Source organism: Aedes aegypti, chromosome 2 (genome assembly GCF_002204515.2).
Source record: "Aedes aegypti strain LVP_AGWG chromosome 2, AaegL5.0 Primary Assembly, whole genome shotgun sequence".
NCBI classification, from domain to species: Eukaryota; Metazoa; Arthropoda; class Insecta; order Diptera; family Culicidae; genus Aedes; species Aedes aegypti.
Genome location: NC_035108.1, coordinates 148,964,601 through 148,987,195, shown reverse-complemented (window position 1 = coordinate 148,987,195; position 22,595 = coordinate 148,964,601). Strand labels below are relative to the sequence as shown.

The window sequence follows — 22,595 nt, the reverse complement described above, 5'->3', positions numbered from 1 at the left end:
CACAGTGTTTCATTTTCAGGACAGCAGAATTCATATGCCATATTATGTTTTAAACTTGAAATTAAATAAGAAGAGTTGTATTAAGATTTGCATGGGCACCCCAACCCCCCCTTTTAAAACCCTCCCGATTTTTAAAGTATAGCAAATGATGGAATATTTGATATGAATGGTTGAAATAAGCGATTTTAGTGATTCTACCATCCACCAGCTATCTCTCCAGATATATTGAGGTATATGAACAACCCCTTTACTATACTATGGAACCGTCCATAAATTGCGTGTTCATTTTAGGGGCTTTAGGACATTTCGTCGAATGACATTTGGTCGAATGACGTTTGGTCGAATGACATTTGGTCGAAAGTACATTTGGTCAAAAGGACATTTGGTCGAATGGACATTTGGTCGAATGGCTTCGGAACATTTATTTTGGTCGAATGATGTTAAGTTGAACCCAAATTTGGTTGAAAGCCTATTTTGAAATGCTTTGAAAGATCATTTGATAAAATTGATTAAAGTTTTCTAAGTTTTGGAAAGTTGATAAGATAACGTATTCTATCGAAACATCTGAATCATTAACTGTTGCTGAATTAAAAATGGGACAGTTAATAGTCTGATTTTTAAATTTCATACATTTTTTTTAATGTGAAGTTATGCTTAAATCCAGGATTTCAATGATTATTCAAATGAATTTTTTAGTACATTGACTGAAATATTTAGCTCTAGTGAATTTATTATTCTTTTAAAATATCATCATTCTTTGAAAAACTGCTCAACGAGTTATTTTATTACTCAACGATGTGAACATAATGTTTTCTTTGTTTATTATTCTTTTGAAATGTCATCGTTCTTCGTAATGAAGATCGGCTCCTCTGATGGAAGCATTCGGAGAGAGTGCTCGGGATCTTTTTTTGAATTTCGGGTCTTGCAGCTCACGGACGTGGGTAAGATTTTTTAATGTGGAAATCAGAATTAATACGGCAGAAAATATTTACTTTAAGGAAAACCTTCATGGCGAAGTGAATTTAAGGTGTCGGGAACTCTACTTATGGCCAATTGGCTTATTGTGACTTCCAGCTTAATACCATTCCTTAACCAAATATATGCTTTTGCTGATAATGTTGATGACCTCGGAAGAATAACAGAGTTTGCAGAAGCTTTGTATTATTAAAAATGAAAATTGTGCTAACTTTTTGTATCAGGTAAGGGAAGACGAGTTGACTGAGTAGACAAAAGTCGGCTTGTTTCCATTTAGGATCAGCTTATCTCGAATCTTAGAACTTACTTGAACAACAAAGCAGCATGAAACATGAAAAACGCAATAGGTTGATCAATATGTTGGAAGAGCACCCTTCGAATTGAATATCAACATTTTGCTAATCGCATATAGATTATTGGTAAATTGGCTAATTCTTTATCATTTATTCAACCACTCTTGTATTAACGACAAAATGCTACTCTCGACGGTAGTCAGACTAAACGTTAAACTTTGTTTCGATAGTATTTAGATTCGAGGCCTATCCTTTCCACGAATTGTTGGTTCGATTAAATATCATATTCTTTCTGTTGCAACTAAACCTTTTCGACCAAATGTCCATTCGACGAAATGTCCGTTCGACCAAATGTACTTTCGACCAAACGTCATTCGACTAAATGTCATTCGACCAAATGTCTTTCGACAAAATGTCATAGATTCCATTTTAGGTGTGGGGGGGGGTGTCGGGGGTCTGCTCAAAGGTTACAGTTCATGTAAATAAAAATAAAAATTTGAAGAGTTGACCACAAAGGGAAGGGGGATGAAAACTACCAAAAATATAATCACGTGGTTCATGGAGGACCCCTTGCAGATTATTTTGTGTCTTGTTTACTATAATGACTGATGATACTTCATTTGATCACAAAAAATGCCTTTCAATTGTTATTGGACTTTGAAGCATTTTCACATATTGGGGATTTTTTATTTCCGTACGGGTTTGAGCCGAAAGGTCTCAGATTTTCATGAAACTTTTTCCACAGGCAGGGCTCAATATACGAATAAAAAAAAATTGAGAAAAATTCAGGGTCGCCTATTTTCCCGGAAAACTTAGTTGGAAATTTTTTGTTTTCCCCTCACACTACTTACTTTGAAAAATCATAACTCAAGAACGAAGCATCATAGAAACGAAGTTTTTTTTCTATGAAAATGAAAGCAAATTTTCTAAGGAATAGAAAAAATGTTAACTGGAAAAAGTTTTCCACCGTTGAGAAAATTCGTAAAGAAAAGCCGGGAAAACTATGTTCCAACTCGTGGAAACATTTAAAAAAAATATCAACATATGAACATCAGATGATCTATACAGCGCACTACTTCCGACATTAGGTTTAACGTAAAGGGAAGGCAGCGCTAGTGAAAAAGTGGAAGGCGCTATTCAGTTTAGTGCTAGAAGGGGTATATTTCAGTGGATCATGCTAAAAGTTAATTGTTTATCGAAATTCATTAACTGAAGATTAGATGTACCTTTAGATTGGCGTTCTAAGCTTAAGCTTACAATGTTGAAAAGAAAAACAATATAAGCTTTGCACTAATACATTTTAAAATATGTTTCATTTATTTAATAATTTGATCTTTCATGAAAAAATTACATACTTATTCCTTTTTTTCTATAATGCTTTTCTATTTTATCTAGTAAGGTTTGAATCCGAAAACAGTGTTATTGTTTTGCATTGAAATTTAGTGGTTTCCATTCGGGAATCCCGGGACGTCGGAACTTGAATCCCAGGAAACGGAAAATCACAAATTTCATCAAATCCCGGGATGTCTTGTCCTGGAATGGCCTGTTTGGAACATATAACGCTTCATATATACATACATATAACGCTTCTATGGCAAACATGTCTAACTCACCTAGAGATTTCACTGTGGCTTTTTTGTGCAAAGTTGGATATAATATCGAGAAATATTCACTCTAATATGATTTCGAAGATGTTTCAAGAGATTCATTAACAATCTTGTTTATTTTTTCTCCAAAAAACTCTCGAAGATCGTTTTGCCAAAAAAATATCATGAAAGTCCCAGTAAGATTCCTTTAAGACAGACCTACTCAATCTTAATGATTTAGCCAGTGGTAAATCATGGGAATTTTCTTAGATACTTGGCCTTTTTTTAGTATACAAGCGACTCCCAACAGGTTCGAAAAATCAAACGAATGTAAATTGGTAAGAACTCTTTTGATTTAATTGAAAAAAAAAAAACAAAACAACAAAGAAATCTAAGAATCTTCCTGCTTAGAAGTCTGGAACAAACACTTAAAAAATTGTATAAATGTTTTGCCCGAATAAGTGCTTATGATCTCGTCAGGACCTGGTCCTAAACTCTATTAGACTGTTATCTCCGATTTCATAAGATTGTTTTTCATAATTGTGTAAGAAATCCGCTAAGCATTTTGCCAAAAGCTAGACTAGTATTATGTAATAGTTCCGCAAATGATTCTGTTGGAATTGAGCCTATGAAGTCGTTAGAATCTCGCCCAACATTCCCACCTCAGATCGGAAAACTTTTCGTTAGAAATGTTTTCCAATTGTGCCACTGGGCGTTCCATGCTAGTCCGTCTCTCTTGAACTTTTTCAGAATCCTGCTCATAATTCTGCGAAGATTCAGTGGTTATCCTTGCTAGGAATTCTGTGGTATCATGCTGAAAATGCTGTTGGAATCCAACAATTTTCCAAAGAATAATGTTTCTAATAAAATGTTTTGAATTCATTCGACCAAACATCCATTCGACCGAATGTACTTTCAATCAATCCAAAACATTATTCGTCCAAATGCCCTAAAGCCTGATCATTAGGTATCATTAGACACGCTTGGTGGCACTAGTACGTCAATCATTTTTTTTTTAAAGAGACTACACCTTAATGCTTTCAGTGGGCTATTAAGCCCTTTGAAGGAAGCAGCACACTAAACAATGGACAAGCATGCAACGCCCAGCGGAAAACATTCCTCACGAAAAGTTTTTCGGCCTGCGGCGGGAATCAAACCCACACTTCTTAGCACGATGCGGCTAAATGCCTTGGTGACACTAACCGCACGGCTACGAAGCCCACAAATTGACTGCTCTCTGTCAAGTAAGGCTAATACTTTTATATCCAAGACCACTTGGAAGGTACGAGGGGGAGGATTGAAAATAAATATGAAACAACAAATTAACACGATAGACAAGTTAATTTTAAGATATTTTATTTTGAACGTTAATTTAAGCAATTTTTCAATAGTCCTATGGATCGTCATTTCATTTATTTTTAATTTTTTATAATTCAAGTACATCAGAGTTTCTAGTTGATGTTGGATTGGCTAAAATTAAAAAAATATGGTTATTTTATCCCTAATGAGTCCCTGAAGAATATCCCGAACGAAACAAAACGTTGGACAAAATAAAATAGTAGTTTTTTTATTATTTCGATTGAAATACCAATCTAACATGAACAACCTGTATGAGCTGATTCAAATGCTAGTTGCTTGAATAAACTATAAGACTTCGGAACCCGAAGCTATTTCAAAATGCTGCAGTATATAGGTATAAAATTGTAGTTCACAAAAGCAAACTATCATAGATTATTTATGTAGGTTAACATTCGTTGGGATAGTATTATACCATTGGAAGTCCTAGTGTGACGTCACAAGACCGACTTTTCTTCTACTTCTTCATGGCAGCATCTCCAGTGGGACAGAGCCTGCTTCGTAGCTTAGTGTATGTAGCTATGAGCACTTCTACAGTTAGGTATTAACTGAAGGCTTTCTTTGTCAAGGTTGTCATTTTCGCATTCATTGTATTGTGGGACAGGTACACAACGAATGTATTATGAAAAGACCCTGTTAAAGCCAAGGAAATTTCTATTTTGAATAGATCCTGGACCAACGAGAATCGGCGCCAGACAGCTTTATCGTAGCTTTGCTTTGTAGCAGCGGACAGTATCAATAGACTAAGGAATACCCCTCTGATATGATAATTACGAGTGAAAAAACGTTTCGGGTCAATGGGATATTCGAGAAAGAGCGGAACTGGCATTTACAGAAGTGCAGTTTGGGAAACCGACGTTCATAGAACCGACATTGGGAGAAAACTAACAATGACACGGTGTAGGTCAAAGCTTCAGTACAGTATATGTTTAATGTAAAATTGGGGCGATTACAAAAATGTATTGGCCTCTAGATGGCGACAGTCCAAACGTTTGAGAAGCACTGATACCAAACTAGGGGGTGGAACGTTTCACATAAAGACGTTTCGCATAAGGATGTTTGGCATAATGAGAATTATATGCCTTCTTTGAAATGCTACCTATGCTTGTATGAATCTGATTTATGCCAAACGTTAAACGTTAAGACTTAAGGCTAAGTAGCCCGTCATTCTTTTTGGCAGCCATGTTGGCTTTGCAGTTCACAATTTCAAAGTGGTAAAGCTCAGCCCTCATAGTTAATATTGACTCGGAATAGTATCATCATGTGCATTCACATGCAAAAGGTATGTTGATACTATTTCAGCTAAGTCAGTGCACTACTAGATGATTTTATTTAATTAGCAATTGTGAGATGATATAGCAGTCATCAATTCCGCGTGTTAATTTCAATGATGGCCTACTTCGCCTTAAGAATTCATCATTTAAACATCAGCAATCATCAAAAATCAAAAACTAATTATGTCGCGACATGTTGTTCAAATTTTAAGTATTCTCATGAAAACTATTTTTCTGCGTTCCAGATAACAAGTGCAGTGCAATGATAGAATTTTTATGGAACTTGATTAAAATTTTGAATGAAAAAATGGTTTTGAAAATATGAAAAACTAAACTAAAACAAATTTTGCGAATATTCATGGTCCCTAATTGCTAGCTAACATGAAACGTCTGAGTGCAACAGCTGAACGCATTTTGTGGTTGATCTCTCACCTAAAATTCTTGTAAGCTTCTCTAAGCAGACGATCTCAAGATGGATCGTTAAGAGTTATAACATCTTCCAAGATTGATGCGGTAGAAATATGCTGATAATTTCAATATATCATTTTGAAGATTTAGAAACCATTTAAATGATCCTCAACAATTCTATTTGAAAATATGTCAGTGTTGTTTCAACAATCCCTTGTGTACAGAGATTTCGTTCAACTCTGCTAGGTGAATGGATTCAACAAGCTTGAGCTCAGAGATATAGTTCAACTGCTAGGTGAATTGATTCGAAACATTTCTTTTTGTTTCATTACAGGCGACGGAAGGCCCATCCGATGGCGATTCTACACCACAACAGTGGCTGCCGGGAAAATCTCTATTTTCAGTCTGAGATCTGGGCCAAACAGTAATAGTCGGTTGGTTGGTGTGCAGTAGCAGCAGCAACGGCAGGCAACCAGATAATCATGGTGCGCTAAAATCTCTCCCATTTTTTCAAACTCATTAGATTCGGTTAGTGTTCCCGAAGAATACGCGCGTTTTTTGACTGCGCACGAACTCTCCAATAACAATCCACCGCGTCCGAGGAATCTTCGTTTCCTGAACACAATATCCGCACCAGAACGCTGAGAGAGAATTTCAGCCGCTACTCATCTTGGTTGTGATTCGGATCAGTTTGAATCGTGCGTGCGTGCGTGAAAGTCGGCGACGATGGCGTGCGAGTGAATGGCGAACTTGATTAGCATTCAAATCGGCGCTAAATTTGGTGCTTATTTTGGGAGCAGAATTTTATGCATTTGTCGTTTGAGTGTGAGAAATAACATTGTATCAAAGTGATCGAGTGCTGTATCATCATCCTCACACATAATCTAGCAAAATATTTTGTATCTTGTTGTCTGCAGAAAAATCTTTCGGTGCACTAATGAATCATTTCACTTCGACGGAAAGTGTCGTGCAGAAAAATCAACAGATTTCGTCCCATACGTATCGGTTGTATTGTCTTCGAGGATTATTTTTACAGCGCTTCTGACTTGTCCCATAAATTTAGGGGGAAAGTTATCTATATTTTCATCAATTTCAACTGGTCTCAGATGTGTGATGTCCTGTGGGAATTTTTCTTCGTTGCATTCCAAACGAAAACAGCACATTTTGACCTGTTCTGCTCGACTTTTAATAATACTAACTGAGTTGTTCAAATTCTATCTATAGTACTTTTCAGAAAGAATACGTGAAAATAATTGTGTTTACGAGTTCAAAACGTTGTGTATGTATCATTTGGAAAGCATTGGTTTTGATTAGCTACAACTACAGTTAGAACCACCAATAAGAAGAATTATTATGAAAATGTGACTTTCAACCCACGAAGCGACGGATGATGTGATATGAGATAAGTTTGAGTGTTTAAAAATAAGTATCTTCGACAACCACCGCTAGTGAATAAGAGCGTTCGAAAGTGATTTCCTACATTGTGTGCATGCTGCTTATAACAAAGTGCATCTAAATAGAAGAAAAAGTCAAAAAGTTTGTGATAAAAGTGGGTCACGACGAAGACACCCCCCAATACACTTCTAACGAGTAAGAAGGTGAAAATCGTTTACACGCGTGAGCATCACCCATCGAGAAGATAAAAGAAACCTCACTCGGAAGGTGTTCAAGCCGTCTGCCAATCAGCGCCAATTTGCCAAAGTAAATCTATCGTGAAGCTGCTCGTCGTCGGCTTTCGCGAACAAAAATGTCCACTTCGTCGATTGGCCGCGAAGAGGAGCGGAAACCGCTAATGGAGGAATTCTACCGGCAACGACGGATACTGCTCGGTTGCACTCTGCTGATCGGTCTCGCTGTGATAGTGTGGATCGTTGCCATCTCGACCGATCATTGGTTCATCGTAACAGGTGGTCAAGGTACGTACGATTTCTCACTGGACACCGAACGGCTCCCCGACTATGTGGGCACAGAATACAAACATGCTTCCTCCATCCGGAAAAGTCCGACGCTGTCGGAGAGCGAATTGGTGACTCGAGTGCCTGCAGGGAGGTGGATTAAAAATTTAATTTAGCCACGCGCAATATAGTGAAAGATTTTCTCGTTTTCTCGCGTTTACGGCGAATTGTGTGGAGTAGCATAATTTGCATTCATGATTGCTTCAATTATGAATCTGAAGAGGTAGAACATTTGTGATTATTTAGTGAGACCGATTTGATTATTTAGATGGGGCTATCCCACATAAGAATGTTTGGCATAATGAAAACACTTAAAGTAACACATAGAGTAGTTTAACTCAAAAACATATAGAGGGATTCCACGGAGGCATGCAAGTCGATTCTGATCGACCATTTCAAAAATATCTGAAACTTTGCACAGTTTTTCAGTTCCATCTAAATCGTCATTTTCCGATATCAAATCTTCAAGTTGAGTCACGACTAACTTTTCAAAAGGGTGTATGTGAAGACGGTTCAAAAATATTCAAAAAGCTGCACAGCAAAAACGGTTCGTTCGATTGTTAGACAACTAAAGAAACAAAGTTAGACAACTAAATAAAGATTCCAAAAAAAATACACACAGTAAAAAAAAATTTTTTTTTGCATTAAAAAACATCATTTTTGTCACAAAAACTCAAATATCTCAAAACCCTATCGGAATACCAACGTAATTTTTTGAGGGAAAACGGTCCATTATATTAGCTATCTACCATAAATTTGGTGATGGTAAGCCAATAAACAAAAAAGTTAAGACATTTCAAATATTTCACAAATTTGACACTTAGTGATTTTTTTTTTTTCATTGTTAATTTTTTTAAAACCGCAGTTTGTTGCTGAATTTTTTGTTAAGGGTACCACATGAGGTTAACAAGTTGTTTTCATGATATTTTATTTAATTATTCATAACTATTATAGCATCTATTAGAAAGTTAGACGCGATCCAGTGTTGTGATCTAAAGTCTTGATAGTGTCATATTTTTTATTGTACGTAACTGAAGAAAAATTCTCTCAATAGTGTTGAAACCTTTTGATAAAAGAAACCTATAAGAAATCTAATATTGAAGACAAAAGCTACAAAAAAAGTTTTCTATACAGGTATACGACTAGTTTACCTGCAAAAAGTTTACCTCGTAGAGAACAAGACGGGTCTATACCCAGGTGATCTAGTATACGTAAAGCAGGTCGGTTTTCTCGGCGCTGGTTTTCTCCACAAAGTTAAAATCTGATTACACCTGGGTATAGACCCGCCTTGGTAGAGAATAGACTTTGTTAATCATATTTGGGAGAAAGCGAGTAACTTCAACAACATCAAAAACATGATAGGTACATACCATGAACATACTCACGAAAAAGCTAAAAATATACTACCACTATGGTTATAAAAGATTTAATTGTAAAATTTTTCTTCAGTCAAGCAAACGACACCAAACTAGTCAGTAAAAACTTTAAAGTGATTTTGTTTATTAAAATCTAACGAGCAACATGAGTAGTCGCTTTCTCAACTGTTGCAGGCCGTTTGCAGAAAAAAAGTGTTCGAAAGAGCTACGAAATCTCACCGAAGGCACCATAGATAAACTGAAAGCGGCTGGTTATGCTCCAATGTCTACATTGAATACAAATTTACGCATTTGTACGTCCTGCCGTTTAAACGTTGACAAACGGGCAATCTGTACATCATCGGTGGATCAGGTTGCAGGAAGTTCGAAAACAACAACAACTGAGGAATTACTAGATGCACCGACAACAACTGAGGAGTTACCAGAAGTACCAAGTGCAGATAGTCTTGCCACAGTACCATCAGCGACATCTGTTTCAACAAATCAATCAGAAGATGAGTGCATCCAGAAGGTCAACATCGAACGCTTCAACGAAGGGATAGCTGGAATAAAAGTGACTCCGATTAAATGGACGAAGATGGGATACGTCAATTATCCCGAGAAAAAATACCGTGAAATCAACGAAGCTGTACGAAAAAACCTCTTCAAATTAGGACCTGAGGATGTGGAAAATACAGACTACGATGAGGGAATTATGAATATGAAGGAAAGGTTCTCGAATCTAGCCACGACAAGGAAAGAAAAATTATTGATTTTGTCGATGCTGCCAAGCTCGTGGTCTATTCAAGACGCCATTGATGAGTTCAAAACCAATAGAAATACAGCAAAAGAGGCAAAACAATTCAAAAATAACTGTCTTGCAACCAAAAATGCTAGGTCGAGTACTTCATTAACAGATGAGACAAAAGAAAAAATAATTCAATATTTTGAAGACGATGAAGTAAGTAGAGCTATGCCTGGCCAAAAAGATTATGTATCTGTAAAAAAAGATGGAAAGCGTCAAGCAATCCAAAAACGATTAATGATGACTACTTTGAAAGAAGCGTATACACGCTTCAAGGAAATTAACGAAAATATTAAGGTAGGTTTTTCCTCATTTGCAAGCCTTCGTCCAAGGCAATGCAAGCTTCTATCCAATTCAGGAACACATAATGTTTGTGTGTGCACAACACACGAAAATATTAACCTAATCTTACATAGTTTGAAAAGAATCAATTTATCAAAGGATATTAAAATGTTAACTGGTAGTCTTTTGTGTGAAAATACAACATCAAATTGCCTTCTACGATCTTGTTCGGATTGTCCAGATTCTTCATCATTGGAAAATACTTTATTCGCTGAGTTTGAAGAAAATTATATTGATCAGTTATCATTTGAGCAATGGGTGACCACGGATAGGTGTGACCTAGAAACTATTGTAAAACCTGAAGATGAGTTTGTGTCATTTTTTTTGCTTGAAATTAGAAAGTTTAATTCCTCACGACTTTATTAAAACAGAGCAATCCCGCTTTTTTTAAAATACGAAAAATACATTACAAGATGGTGAGTTTTTAGTCATTTGTGATTTTTCTGAAAACTATAGCTTTGTATTGCAAGATGAAGTGCAGTCCCATCACTGGAACGTACAACAAGCTACAATTCATCCATTCGTTATTTATTTCAATGGAAGTACGCAAATTGAACATTTTAGTTTTATTGTAATTTCCGAAGATTTAAGACACGACTCAGTATCTGTAAATTTGTTCATTGCCAAAATGATTAACTTTTTACGCATTGATAAGGATAAAGAAATCAGAAAGATATATTTCATGTCTGATGGAGCAGCATCGCAGTACAAAAACCGTAAGAATTTTTCGAGCCTATGACAATTTAAATCAAAGTACGGAATTGATGCAGAATGGCATTTCTTTGCTACGCAACATGGCAAAGGTCCTTGTGATGCTATTGGAGGAACCATAAAGCGCATGGCCACAAGAGCAAGTTTAGCCAAAGAACGTGAGCATCCAATTAAAACTGCAAAAGAACTATTTGATTGGGCGAATCGCAGAAAAGAAGAGGATTTAACAAAATTATCATTTTGTTTTACTACTACTGAAGAGTACGAATTAACGGCATCAGAGCTCAGCGAGCAATATAATAACGCGAAAACGATCCAAGGAACCCAAAAATTTCACTGTTTCATTCCATTGTCAGAAAATAAAATTAAAGCAAAACCATACTCGAACTGTACTGATAATGATGCAAAAGTGTTCGATATTGTAAAAAAATTTAATAACAATAAATAAATAAATAAATAAATATTAATAAAATGTTTTCATGATCTCATAACGCATACCCAAATCCAAAACTTTTAAAGTTTATATATAACATTTAGAAACTCATCGATCATACTCTAAAAAAATACCCTGGTAAAAAAAAATTTATGTTCGTGTAATCTGTTAGTTCATTTTAATTTATAAATATATACATATACATATAATATTTATACATATACATAATATTTATACATATAATATACATAATACTAATGAATATATGAAAACGACTTGTTTAATACACGCAAGGCCCTTAGCAATAAAATCAGCAACAAACTGCGGTTCCCGTAATAATTTACACCGAAAAAAAAATTTTTTTTCTCTACTAAATGTGAAAATTGTGACATGTTTGAAATGTCATAACTTTTTTGTTTATTGGTTTACCATCACCCAATTTTTATGGTAGATAGCTAATATAATGGACGTTTTTCCTCAAAAAATTACGTTGGTATTCCGATAGGGTTTTGAGATATTTGAGTTTTTGTGTCAAAAATTATGTTTTTTAATGCAAAAAATTTTTTTTTTACTGTGTGTATTTTTTTTGGAATCTTTATTTAGTTGTCTAACTTTGTTTCTTTAGTTGTCTAACAATCGAACGAACCGTTTTTGCTGTGCAGCTTTTTGAATATTTTTGAACCATTTTCACATACACCCTTTTGAAAAGTTAGTCGTGACTCAACTTGAAGATTTGATATCGGAAAATGACGATTTAGATGGAACTGGAAAACTGTGCAAAGTTTCAGCTCAATAGAAAAAAATGAATTAAAAAATTTACCAAATTTTGGTGCTGTTGCTTGGAATCACTCTATACACTTCAAAGAAGCAGATGATCCACGTTGATGGGAAATGCAAAATGTAACCTCAGTTTACGAAAATATGGCTCTTTTGTAAGGGAGATATATATAGATATTTTAATGCCAGACAGTTGTTCGTTCTGCTTGATTTTTTTACAGATGTAAGGCTCACGAATATATGGCTAACAGGGATAAAAACAATTCGAAAAAATGATCTTTTGAAATTTAGGTGAAGGCTCTGTAATAGTACAAAAGTGCAGAAGAAAAACTTAAATTTCGGACACATCATTATAACATATGCAAGTTTGTCTCCTCCAGTTTTGTAAGAATATTTTTGAACTACTGAGCAGCGAATCGATTTTCAATTGCATTATTAAGATCTAGATTAATATTTTGCACACTTTAAAAATGCATTACAAGTTTTTGTGCTTTTTCACTGTTGGTTGATATTTTGCTTTCATCTCTCAACGTCGGATTCATGTTTTGAAATTATTATTAAAATATTTGACTATTATCAATACAATAGTACATATTTTTGGAATCCCATCATATGATTTGAAAGATTTTTTTATTATTCCAGAATACTTCACGAGAAACAAGAAGATAAGGAAAGATTAAAAACGACATGAAAAAAACAAGTTGAGTACCATCCTCTTTAGTTCTTAAGGATTTTCTTACGTAACTTTTTCAACTTTAACGAAAGCTTGCTCGACAAGTTTACGACTAGGTTCAAATGCATTTTATATATGTGCGCTGCAGATATAGTAATAGGACTTAGTTATTTTAATATTTATTTTGAGAATGACTCTATCGATCACACTGAAGGGCTAGTAGTGTTAAAGTGCCTTGAATATAGCAACTTTAGAGACCTCTAGCTTGAAAAAATGACTAATACGAGACCGAAAATGTACCAAACAGGAAACAGAAAAACAAAACATGGATTTTAAACAGAATATAAAGTTTTATTTCATTGTAGAATCAGGCCAAACATTCTTTCTAATTCCTCGTGGCATTATGACAGTACCGGATACCCCCTTTGGTTTGATCACATTTAATCTGAACACTTTTCAATTTGTACCCCGCTAATTTGCATATCGTTCAGATTAAAAATGGTTCAAACGTCATTTAGCTCATGGAACGAAGTACAGTAGAATGGAATACTGTGGAACGGAACGCAAAATCAAAACAAAACAGTGAAAGAGGTAACCAGAAACACAGTTCTAGGGTGACTAGATGTTCAATTTATAAATGAACCCCGATGGTTTGCATGAGGATCCGTTCAAATTATCGGGGCGCACGGTATAACTGCTCGTATTACTGTATGTACTTTTTCATAATTTTCTTGAAAAAAAAAGTATGTATTTTCAGAAGATTTTTTCAGGAGTTCATTCACCGATGTTTCTCGTAGAATTCTTCCAAAAAAATCTGAGAAATTCCTTCAAGTATTCTATTTTGGATGCCGTCAAACGGGGCTTTTTTTTACATTATTTTCACATTCTTCAACTTTGCGGATTTGAAGCTCTGAGAATTGTGAATAGATGGTGATAATTTTTGCATACATTTAAGTTATATGTGTGAGTAACAAATGTGCAAAATATGAGACAAATTCAGAGTGCTTGGATGACGAAAAAAATGTTTCCTCAAAATGGAGCTACTTTGGACACTTTAAGAAATCAATACAACTTGAAAATAAAATATTCGTTTCACATAAATTTCAAACTGATTCTATAGAATATTGTCCATTATAATATTTTTCCTCGATAAACATTGTTGACATACGTCAACGAGGAGGTACTGAAAGGAAACGTTTCCGAGAATTGATTCAGTTTATTGGAACAGGATTGAAATAGGGTAGAAGTACCAATTATGGCTATCGCACCAATTATGGCAATAGTGGGAACAAAAAGAGATTTTTATTAATGTTTCACTAGAATATAACGGCTAATATTCACAGAAATGATAAAACTATTTGTTTTTGATGGTAACTAAACCTTGAAAAAAACATTCGTGCAATAAGCTTCGTAAAATGAACATTTGAAAATTTTACCTCACATTTATGTCACCTTCTCAGCAGTTTGCTAAGGGACACCCGTTACGAAATGTATGGTTTCATCCGGAAAAACTGCTTCAACCGATGAATGTATGATGCCTAGTGAGAACAAATGAATAAATGTAGCTGGTGTGCAAACAAATCTTCTGTTTTAAGTTGGAAATCGTGTTATTTCCACTATGTCGATAAATGGTACAAAGAGTGTATGAGAGCCCAATTATGGCAATACTCTGGAGGCGGTTTGTTTACATTTTTTGATCAGTGAAATAAAAAAAGTAAAGCTATTTCACGGGTTACTTCCACGACGGGACGGTTTGGTAAGGCATTATCTGCGTGTTTTGTACCCAATTACTAAGATTTTTCAATCACACGTTCGAAAACGTTCGCAAGCGGAAGATGCTAATTTCATGGTTTAGAAGGGTTTTCAGCGACACTCGATTTTTGAATTTTCCCTCTTTTTTTCGTTAAAATTAGGCACTAGAAAGGTAATGTGAGATCATTAATGCTGCTTTGTATCATAATTTGCATTTACACTACATTTCGACTCCTTTTCGAAAATTAATTTTCTCCCATGAACCTATTGCAATAAATTGATTTAAAATCTATTTAACACAAAATTTTTGGAAAGTTTTATGAGCAATCACTTCATTACATATTAGCGTTGCATTATCATTCGCTCTGGATGGCGTTTGAATTCATTTCGTGCAAATATTCGATAGTCCATAATTGGTACACTTTTATGTCGAATGCTAGGAACGCTATTGCCATAATTGGTACAAAGACAACGCTTTTTAAAATCAATTTTTAGCAGTTCAAAGTCAATTTAATACTAAAACTGTTTAAATCAACAGATTCGCAAGGTTTTAAACTAGTAATTGACACCAACAAGTCATGATTACGTTTTAGAAACGCGGTGAAAACTTGATTTTTATCACTACTGTTGACATATTGCATCCATAATTGGTACACCTACCCTATTCCTGCGAATGGCAATACATTGTTTTAGTAAAGTAATAATTAAATGAATCAGAATTTGACTTACGTTTCCTTATTTTCTTCTTTTCGTCTGGTTTTCTTCGCAGTTTTTATCCTGAGCGATCCTTTTCTCTGTATTATACATTGTTCAGATGAAGATCTCTCCCAAGTACATACATCTTGTTATTACAAACTAACCTGTATACGTGAAGTTGATCCTGAATGCGTTACCCTCGATAAAGGTTATCCAAAAAATGATAAAGATTGGTTTGTTACTATGAACGTTATGTAGTGAATATGGTGACAAATTTCAAAACATTTGTTTGCCTTACTAGTATATATAATAAGCGAAGATTTTCTGGCATTTAAAGATCTACACACATGTAAGGGTGCAATGTTATATCCTAATTTAGCTGACAGACCCTTGAAATAATTTGAAATTAGTTATAGGGTATAATTCGATGATTCTGAGCAATCCGTACCACTTTAGCCGTAATCTGAATAATATTAGGTTCGAATTTATAAGAGTTGGTAAATTTCACTTAGGCAAACTATTATATATTGATTACTAACAGAATTCAATTCTTGCAATTCATTCTCTTACGATCTTGTTGTGACGTTGAAGCAAACATGACCAATCGACCCGTCCTAGAGTTGTGGGCCACATCTTGACAGTTAATCGATGATCAAACTATAGTTTGCACATCGACGCGCCGTCGTAACAACATAATGTAGAAAATTGTAAAGCTCGAAAAAATTACACATTTTTAACACTCTTCAACGGAACATTCATAATTTTAAGTTTGTAACTTCAATTTAACTTATTTTCAAATGAAACTGTCAGTTGTGGATGCTTGACTGTTTAAGATGATACAAACGAATGGTGCAACTAGCAAGAACTGCGATAATTAATAGGTTTTAAAAAAAATAGTTCTGATTCTTAATGCTATTAATACTGGATTCGGAAAAATGAGACACACAAAAATGATCACCAAACATTCATTTTAAATCGGATACTTCTCAAATTTTCAGGGATTGAATAACTATATACAGTCGACTCTCCATAACTCGATATCCAAAGGACCATCGACTTATAGAATTATCGAGTTATAGAACACACCGACAAAAAAAATCCTAAAATCAAAGGATCAAATTTCTATACTTGAGCAATTCTCGCTGAAACCAGGCCGCCATCGGCACCCATCTTTAGAATTCCAATTTTATGTCACTGATCGCTAGTTTTTGATAAAACTTAAGGGTGGTCCTTTCTGTTTTCTCAAATTGGTGGACCCCTCGTACGCCATTTTGAATTTGGCCGCCATCTTGAATTTTGTTTAAAAAATCGTTTTTTCACCATTAGCGCACCGCTGGTTTTGAATTCTGAGATTACCATCAGAAAGCTGAGGAAAAATTGCGTAAGATAAGCTACAGAAACTAGGTGAGTAATGGTATTTACCCTATGAAATGAACGATTTTCTAAATCATGTTCTACGAATTTGACGTATATGGCGAGTACAATCAATGCAAACATTATTTTTTGAACAACAAAGAAACAAGTTTTCAATCGTTGGTGTTTTATTCGAGTCAAGTGAAGAATAAGAGTATTATTTTGAGTGAAATAATCTGGCGGCCATCTTGGATTTTGACGCCATCTTGGTTTTAGTTAGTAGAATGGATTTTTCACCTTGATAGCACATGTAGCATGTCGTATTCAGAGGCTACCAATAAAACAAGGTTACGTATACTCTTCTTCTTATTACTCTTTATTTTCCTGATGTAACGTCCCTACCGGAACCGAGCCTGATACTCAGCTTTATTAGTTATAAATACAGGCTATTAAATAGGAATTTTCTTTTATAATGCGATTTATAATGTTAGAATAATTCTTCGACAAATTTTTTTTAACTTTAAATGAAAGCTGTATCCTTTCTCTATTCGATGCCACTAAGTTTGTTATGTGTTCCAAGCGAAATATGAGACATATCACGTGAAGAAATACCCTATATTTATCAAAAAATGGCCTTTTTCGCAAACTGTTTAGCTAGCTGGCGCACGAGGGGTCCACTAATTTGAGAAAACAGAAAGGACCACCCTTAAGTTTTATCGAAAACTAGCGATCAGAGACATAAAATTGGAATTCTAACGATGGGTGCCGATGGTGGCCTGGTTTCAGCGAGAATTGCTCACTTGAGGGATTTCACGCCAACTCGACACGCGTTTGGCAGCACCCCTTCAGAATTCAATGAAACTTTCTGGATGTCAAAAGAATGTAAAACTAAGATCCTTTGCATGTTTTGTTTATTTTTTTCAAAATCGATCTAGACTAACATTTGGAAAGGGTCAAAGTTTTTTTTACTTTTTTATAAACCCGTATAACTCAAACACGGTAAGACCTACAAAAAAGTGTTGTATGGGGAAATGTCGTGAAATTTCCTGACGTTTTAGAAAAAAAATATTGAAAAAATATAAAAACATTTTCTACACTGAAAAAAAATGATTCAAAACTTTAAAGTCGATTTAAAAAAACGGTCAGCTTTGATCATCCTTAAGCAAAAAGTTTCGTAATTAAATTTACTAAAAGTCGTCCATACATTGCAAATTGGGCATATTTTAGAGAAAAAAGTTTGTCTAACATGGAATTTTTTAAGTCCAAAATTATTTTTTTATTTTATTTTTATTTCGCTTTAAATATTCTAGTATGATCATATTTTCAAGTGATAAATGAGTTTTAATCACAAAATAGATTATATTTGTTTTATTGGGAGTAGTTAAAAGAAATAAAACGGAATTATACGGTTTTTTTTTTAATTAAATTCAATTGATCTCGCACCATACCGCTTATGAGAAAACCAACTCTGTCTAACAATCCGATGGGTTTTTATGGTTGGAAAGATATCACAATAATATTTAATTTCTTATTTGGTCAAAGCCAATCTTAACAGGCGTCTGGAAAGGGTCAATATTATGCTCGTGGTTTGTTTTTATTTTTATTATTGCTATATATCCTAAAACGTTGTATCTGCACATGAATATTTACAGTATATTTGGGCTTTACCGAATAAATTGAATATTTTTGGTTCATCCTCTGAATTGGTATACCGTTTGGCTGCAATTTGTGTATCACTAATCGGCATAAAACAATGATATTTTTGGGTACCAGGGACAGTTTTAACCTTATCAAACAATTCCACCAATTCCTCTAACATTTTAACATATTGTTCATTAGATATCTAACAGAAATTTAATTTGGTGATACATGTATCAGTTTGTTTCACTGCCCAGTCGAATAGTTCTCGCGGAGTTGCGATTGTGTTTCCATAGTATTTTGCAAGACATGCTCTTTCTGCCATTCGCTTGAAAGTGCCACAAATAGCGTCACAGGGGCCTTTGCCGTGGGATGTGGCAAAAAAGTGCCACTCTGCTTCCAATCCATGTATTTTCTTGAAATTACATAAGCTGACAATTTTTTTTTCATAATGAGCTGCAGCTCTATCTGACTTAAAAATAACTTTTAATTTGTTTAACAAAATTTATCAATTTTGAAATAAATAGCTGAACTGCTACTGTGCCATGGTATACGGGTTTATAAAAAAAGTAAAACAAACTTTGACCTTTTCCAAATGTTAGTCTAGATCGATTTTGAAAAATCAAAGTATGTAAAGTATCTTAGTTTCACACCCAGAAAGTTTCATTGAATTCTGAAGGGGTGCTGCCAATCCTTTTGTCGAGTTGGCGTGAAATCCGTCACTTCCAATACTTTTATGATCACATTAGTAAGAAAGCAATATTATTTTGTTGATAGCATTTTAAAATACCATACTTTAAAAACTTTTCTTAAAATTCTCGAGAAATCACTTATTTTTACTGAAAATCAATAATGCTATTTTCGGGTTTTGTCAACTTTCATTACAACTTGCAAGTCTTTCTTCACTTCCAAACAAGAAGTGATCCATGTTCCCCTGTATAAAAAGGATTTTTAGAGAGATATCGAGTTATGGAGGGAAATTTACCTCACACAGACATCGAGTTATAGAAATCTCGACTTATGGAGAGCAAGATGTATGGGAATTCTAAGGGACCGAAAAATCCATCGAGTTATAGAATATATCGAGTTATAGAACATCGAGTTGTGGAGAGTCGACTGTAGACTGACTGATTCCATGTCAAATCGGTCAGCCACAGAATTCGACCATCTTCGATTATTATTATTATTATTATTATTATCTTTATTAACGAGATTTGCAGCCCGAGGCAGTGACCATCTTCGATTTGGATTGAATTTTGCACATGTTTTTGGTATGGTAGAATAAGTGTTTTCCATAGAAAAAATTGATCATTTTGACTAAAGTATAACTTTTGAAAATGACCTATAAATTTTTGCATGCAACTTATTTGAAAAATTCCAACTCCGAAACTGCTGATTTTAGAGAAATTGTTCTATGAAGAAGTTGTAGTGAACCGTTTAGACTATAAGAAAAAAATTTACATTGTAAAAATATTTTATTTATTTTCATAGAAAAATCAAAAATAAAACTTAACTTTTAAAATTTTTAATTGAAACCCCATTTTTAATATTTTTTAAATTTTCACCATAGAATCTTGATAGTAAACAGATGTTTGGGACAAAGTTTCAAGATGGAGAAATTTTTTATAAAAAGTTTTTCTAAGAACAACTTTCGGTCGATTCTCAAAATTTTGAATTTTTTGTCAAAATAAATACGTTCTGATGATACTGTAAGTATCTTGAAATATTTCTTAGCCATAATAATTATATGAAAAATTTCTCAAGCAGTAGCCATTTTCGAATTATATCAAGTTAAATGCAAAAAATATTGTTAAAATACAGTGGGATTCCGTTTTTGGCAACAAAGTCGAAATTTTCAGTTGCCAAAAACGGAACCGTGCCAAAATCGGAACCCATATTTCAAATGTTATTTTTCAAGTATTGATTTTGAAAATATCATTGGAATGTTATTACATGATCCTTATGAAATCATATGGCCCGAGACTTCGGAACGGTTCACTTCGAAGCAGTTTTCCGTAGGGTTGTACCATGCTATGGATTTATAGCCCTGTAATGTTAATTGTGGCAAAAGTTTTACAAATTTTTCACGCCTAGAAATCTTCATCGATTTTTTGGAAGTTTTATTTACATTATTTGTTAGAGTGGGCCTCATAAAATCAATAATCGCATAAGTGACCTTTATTCAAGAACTCGACATTTCCTTAAAACTGTGTAAGAATACGAAAAAATGCATTACTAAGCTCTTACAAAGTCGTATTTATAAAACACTGAGTATTGCAAAACGGCATATATATATATATATATATATATATATATATATATATATATATATATATATATATATATATATATATATATATATATATATATATGTATATTTTTAATTTGATGATTTATTATATATCAATATAACTTTCAGACTTTAGCAGAAAATTTGACAAAATTCATTAAGTTTAGAATTGCTGCTGTAATCTACGTTTCCGATAAAGTAAAGCATTTCATAATTATTGATTGACGGCAGTCAAAAGGGCAAACTTAAGCATGAGGTGATCCATAAATGCGGCTTGTAATTTCGAAAATTTTCAAAAGTTTATTATTATTATTACTACTAGCACTTCTCAAATTCCTCTGATTTGAGATTTCGCTTGAACTACTCAAAACATTACTATAAATCTGTATTATCCTGCTAGAAAATCATAAGACGCCTAAGCAATCTAATTTCTAATAACCAATTATACTTTCTCAGGTTTCCGCCAAAACCCTCAGTTTCCGCTAGGAAACTGCAGATATCTTAAAGAATCCGTTAAAATGTTTCAGAAGTGTCACAAGAACCGAGAATCCCCAAAGGATTCCCATAGACCCAGCTCGTAAGGAATATTTTGATTATGTTCAGACCCGCATCCTTGATTAAAACTCTTGTATAGAATTCTGCCCAAGTAACCACAAGCATTAAGGTATTACCGTATTTTAACTTTAATTCAACGAGTGCAATGCATCATTGCTTTTATTCTTCAATATGCGTGCATTAATACCTTAATTCCATTTTATGAATGCAATGTAGCATTGTTCTATTGTAGCAATGAAATGTGCATTTATGGGTGATATACGGTCACCATTCAATGCTTCATTGCATCACCTTACTCAAGGCTCCATTGCAACAAAAATGGCAAGATTTTATTGTTCTATTTATTGTCAATCTTTCCCTCACTCAGGAAAATAGACTATAGAAATACTTAAATATTCCTAATGAAAATTCGCCACAAGAAATCTTGTTGAAATTCGTAGATTTGTCTTACGAGAAACCAGAATTTGAAAACAAAAAAAATGCAACAACCTGGAGTTGAGCCAAAAACCTTACGATTGGTTGGCCCGTGCGTACACCACACGGCTATCGACGATTCAACGTGCTGAGATGCTAAAACGATACATAAAACGTGAAGATGTAGCCCCACACAATGAAAACAAAACAAAATCTCAACAGCAAAAAGCGACAGCCGTGGTAAACTTGCGGAAGTGCAACAGTCGTGTCCATTTATTTATTGCGCACTTCATCCCAAATTGGACTATCAAAATTCGTAGAGTGCAAAAAAGTGTGATAAGAGTGCACGTTTGCATCGGATCATTAAAACGTATTCGGTACACTTGTTTCTTGAACCACAAGGAATAAGTGCACTAAAAACACCATCATGATTCGACGTAATCCTGAGCTGCTTACACACTTTGAAGGATCTTACACACTTGCGACAGTCCAACTTGGAGTGAAATCGACAATATTTATCACTGGCAACGAAAGGGCGCTGCTTGAAGTTGCACAATTTTCCCGGCAAAGACATGCAGCACTCATGGTCCGGAGGATAGGCGCGACGAGTCATCGAAAACATCACACAATTAATTTGGGTTCAAATCCCAGCAAAAGAAAGTAAACATAATACACATATGAATCATACCAAAAAAAGCCACATCCAACGAACAAAAATATTTTTATGTTTCTATTTTTGATCCTTTCTTTCATGCATTGAATACACTTTTGCTAAAGCTTTTATACGGTACAGACAGTAACTATACTTTAGCAATTGCCAACATAGAGCTAGGAAATGTAGCCGTATTTACACTTTAATAGCGCCCTTTTCCACTTTAGTACTGCATTAATGAGACATGTAATGCAGTATGACTCTATATGCCATATTTTATAGACGCATATAAAGTGATATTA

At 34.4% G+C, this 22,595-nt stretch overlaps 1 protein-coding gene across 6 annotated transcripts in view; it reads left to right on the top strand.

Moving 5' to 3' along the window:
* The window catches only part of LOC5568837, a 125,122-nt gene that overhangs the window by 61,255 nt on the left and 41,272 nt on the right, over positions 1 to 22,595 (top strand). The window contains exons 2-3 of one of the 6 annotated variants that reach the window (XM_021842687.1): positions 6,227 to 6,377; positions 7,127 to 7,808. In XM_021842687.1, the coding sequence (XP_021698379.1) occupies positions 7,640 to 7,808 (169 nt within the window). In that variant the 5' untranslated portion in view covers positions 6,227 to 6,377; positions 7,127 to 7,639. Of the gene's footprint in view, positions 1 to 6,226; positions 7,809 to 22,595 lie in introns of those variants that run through there. The other 5 variants (XM_021842685.1, XM_021842686.1, XM_021842688.1 and 2 more) reach the window with 5 other exon arrangements.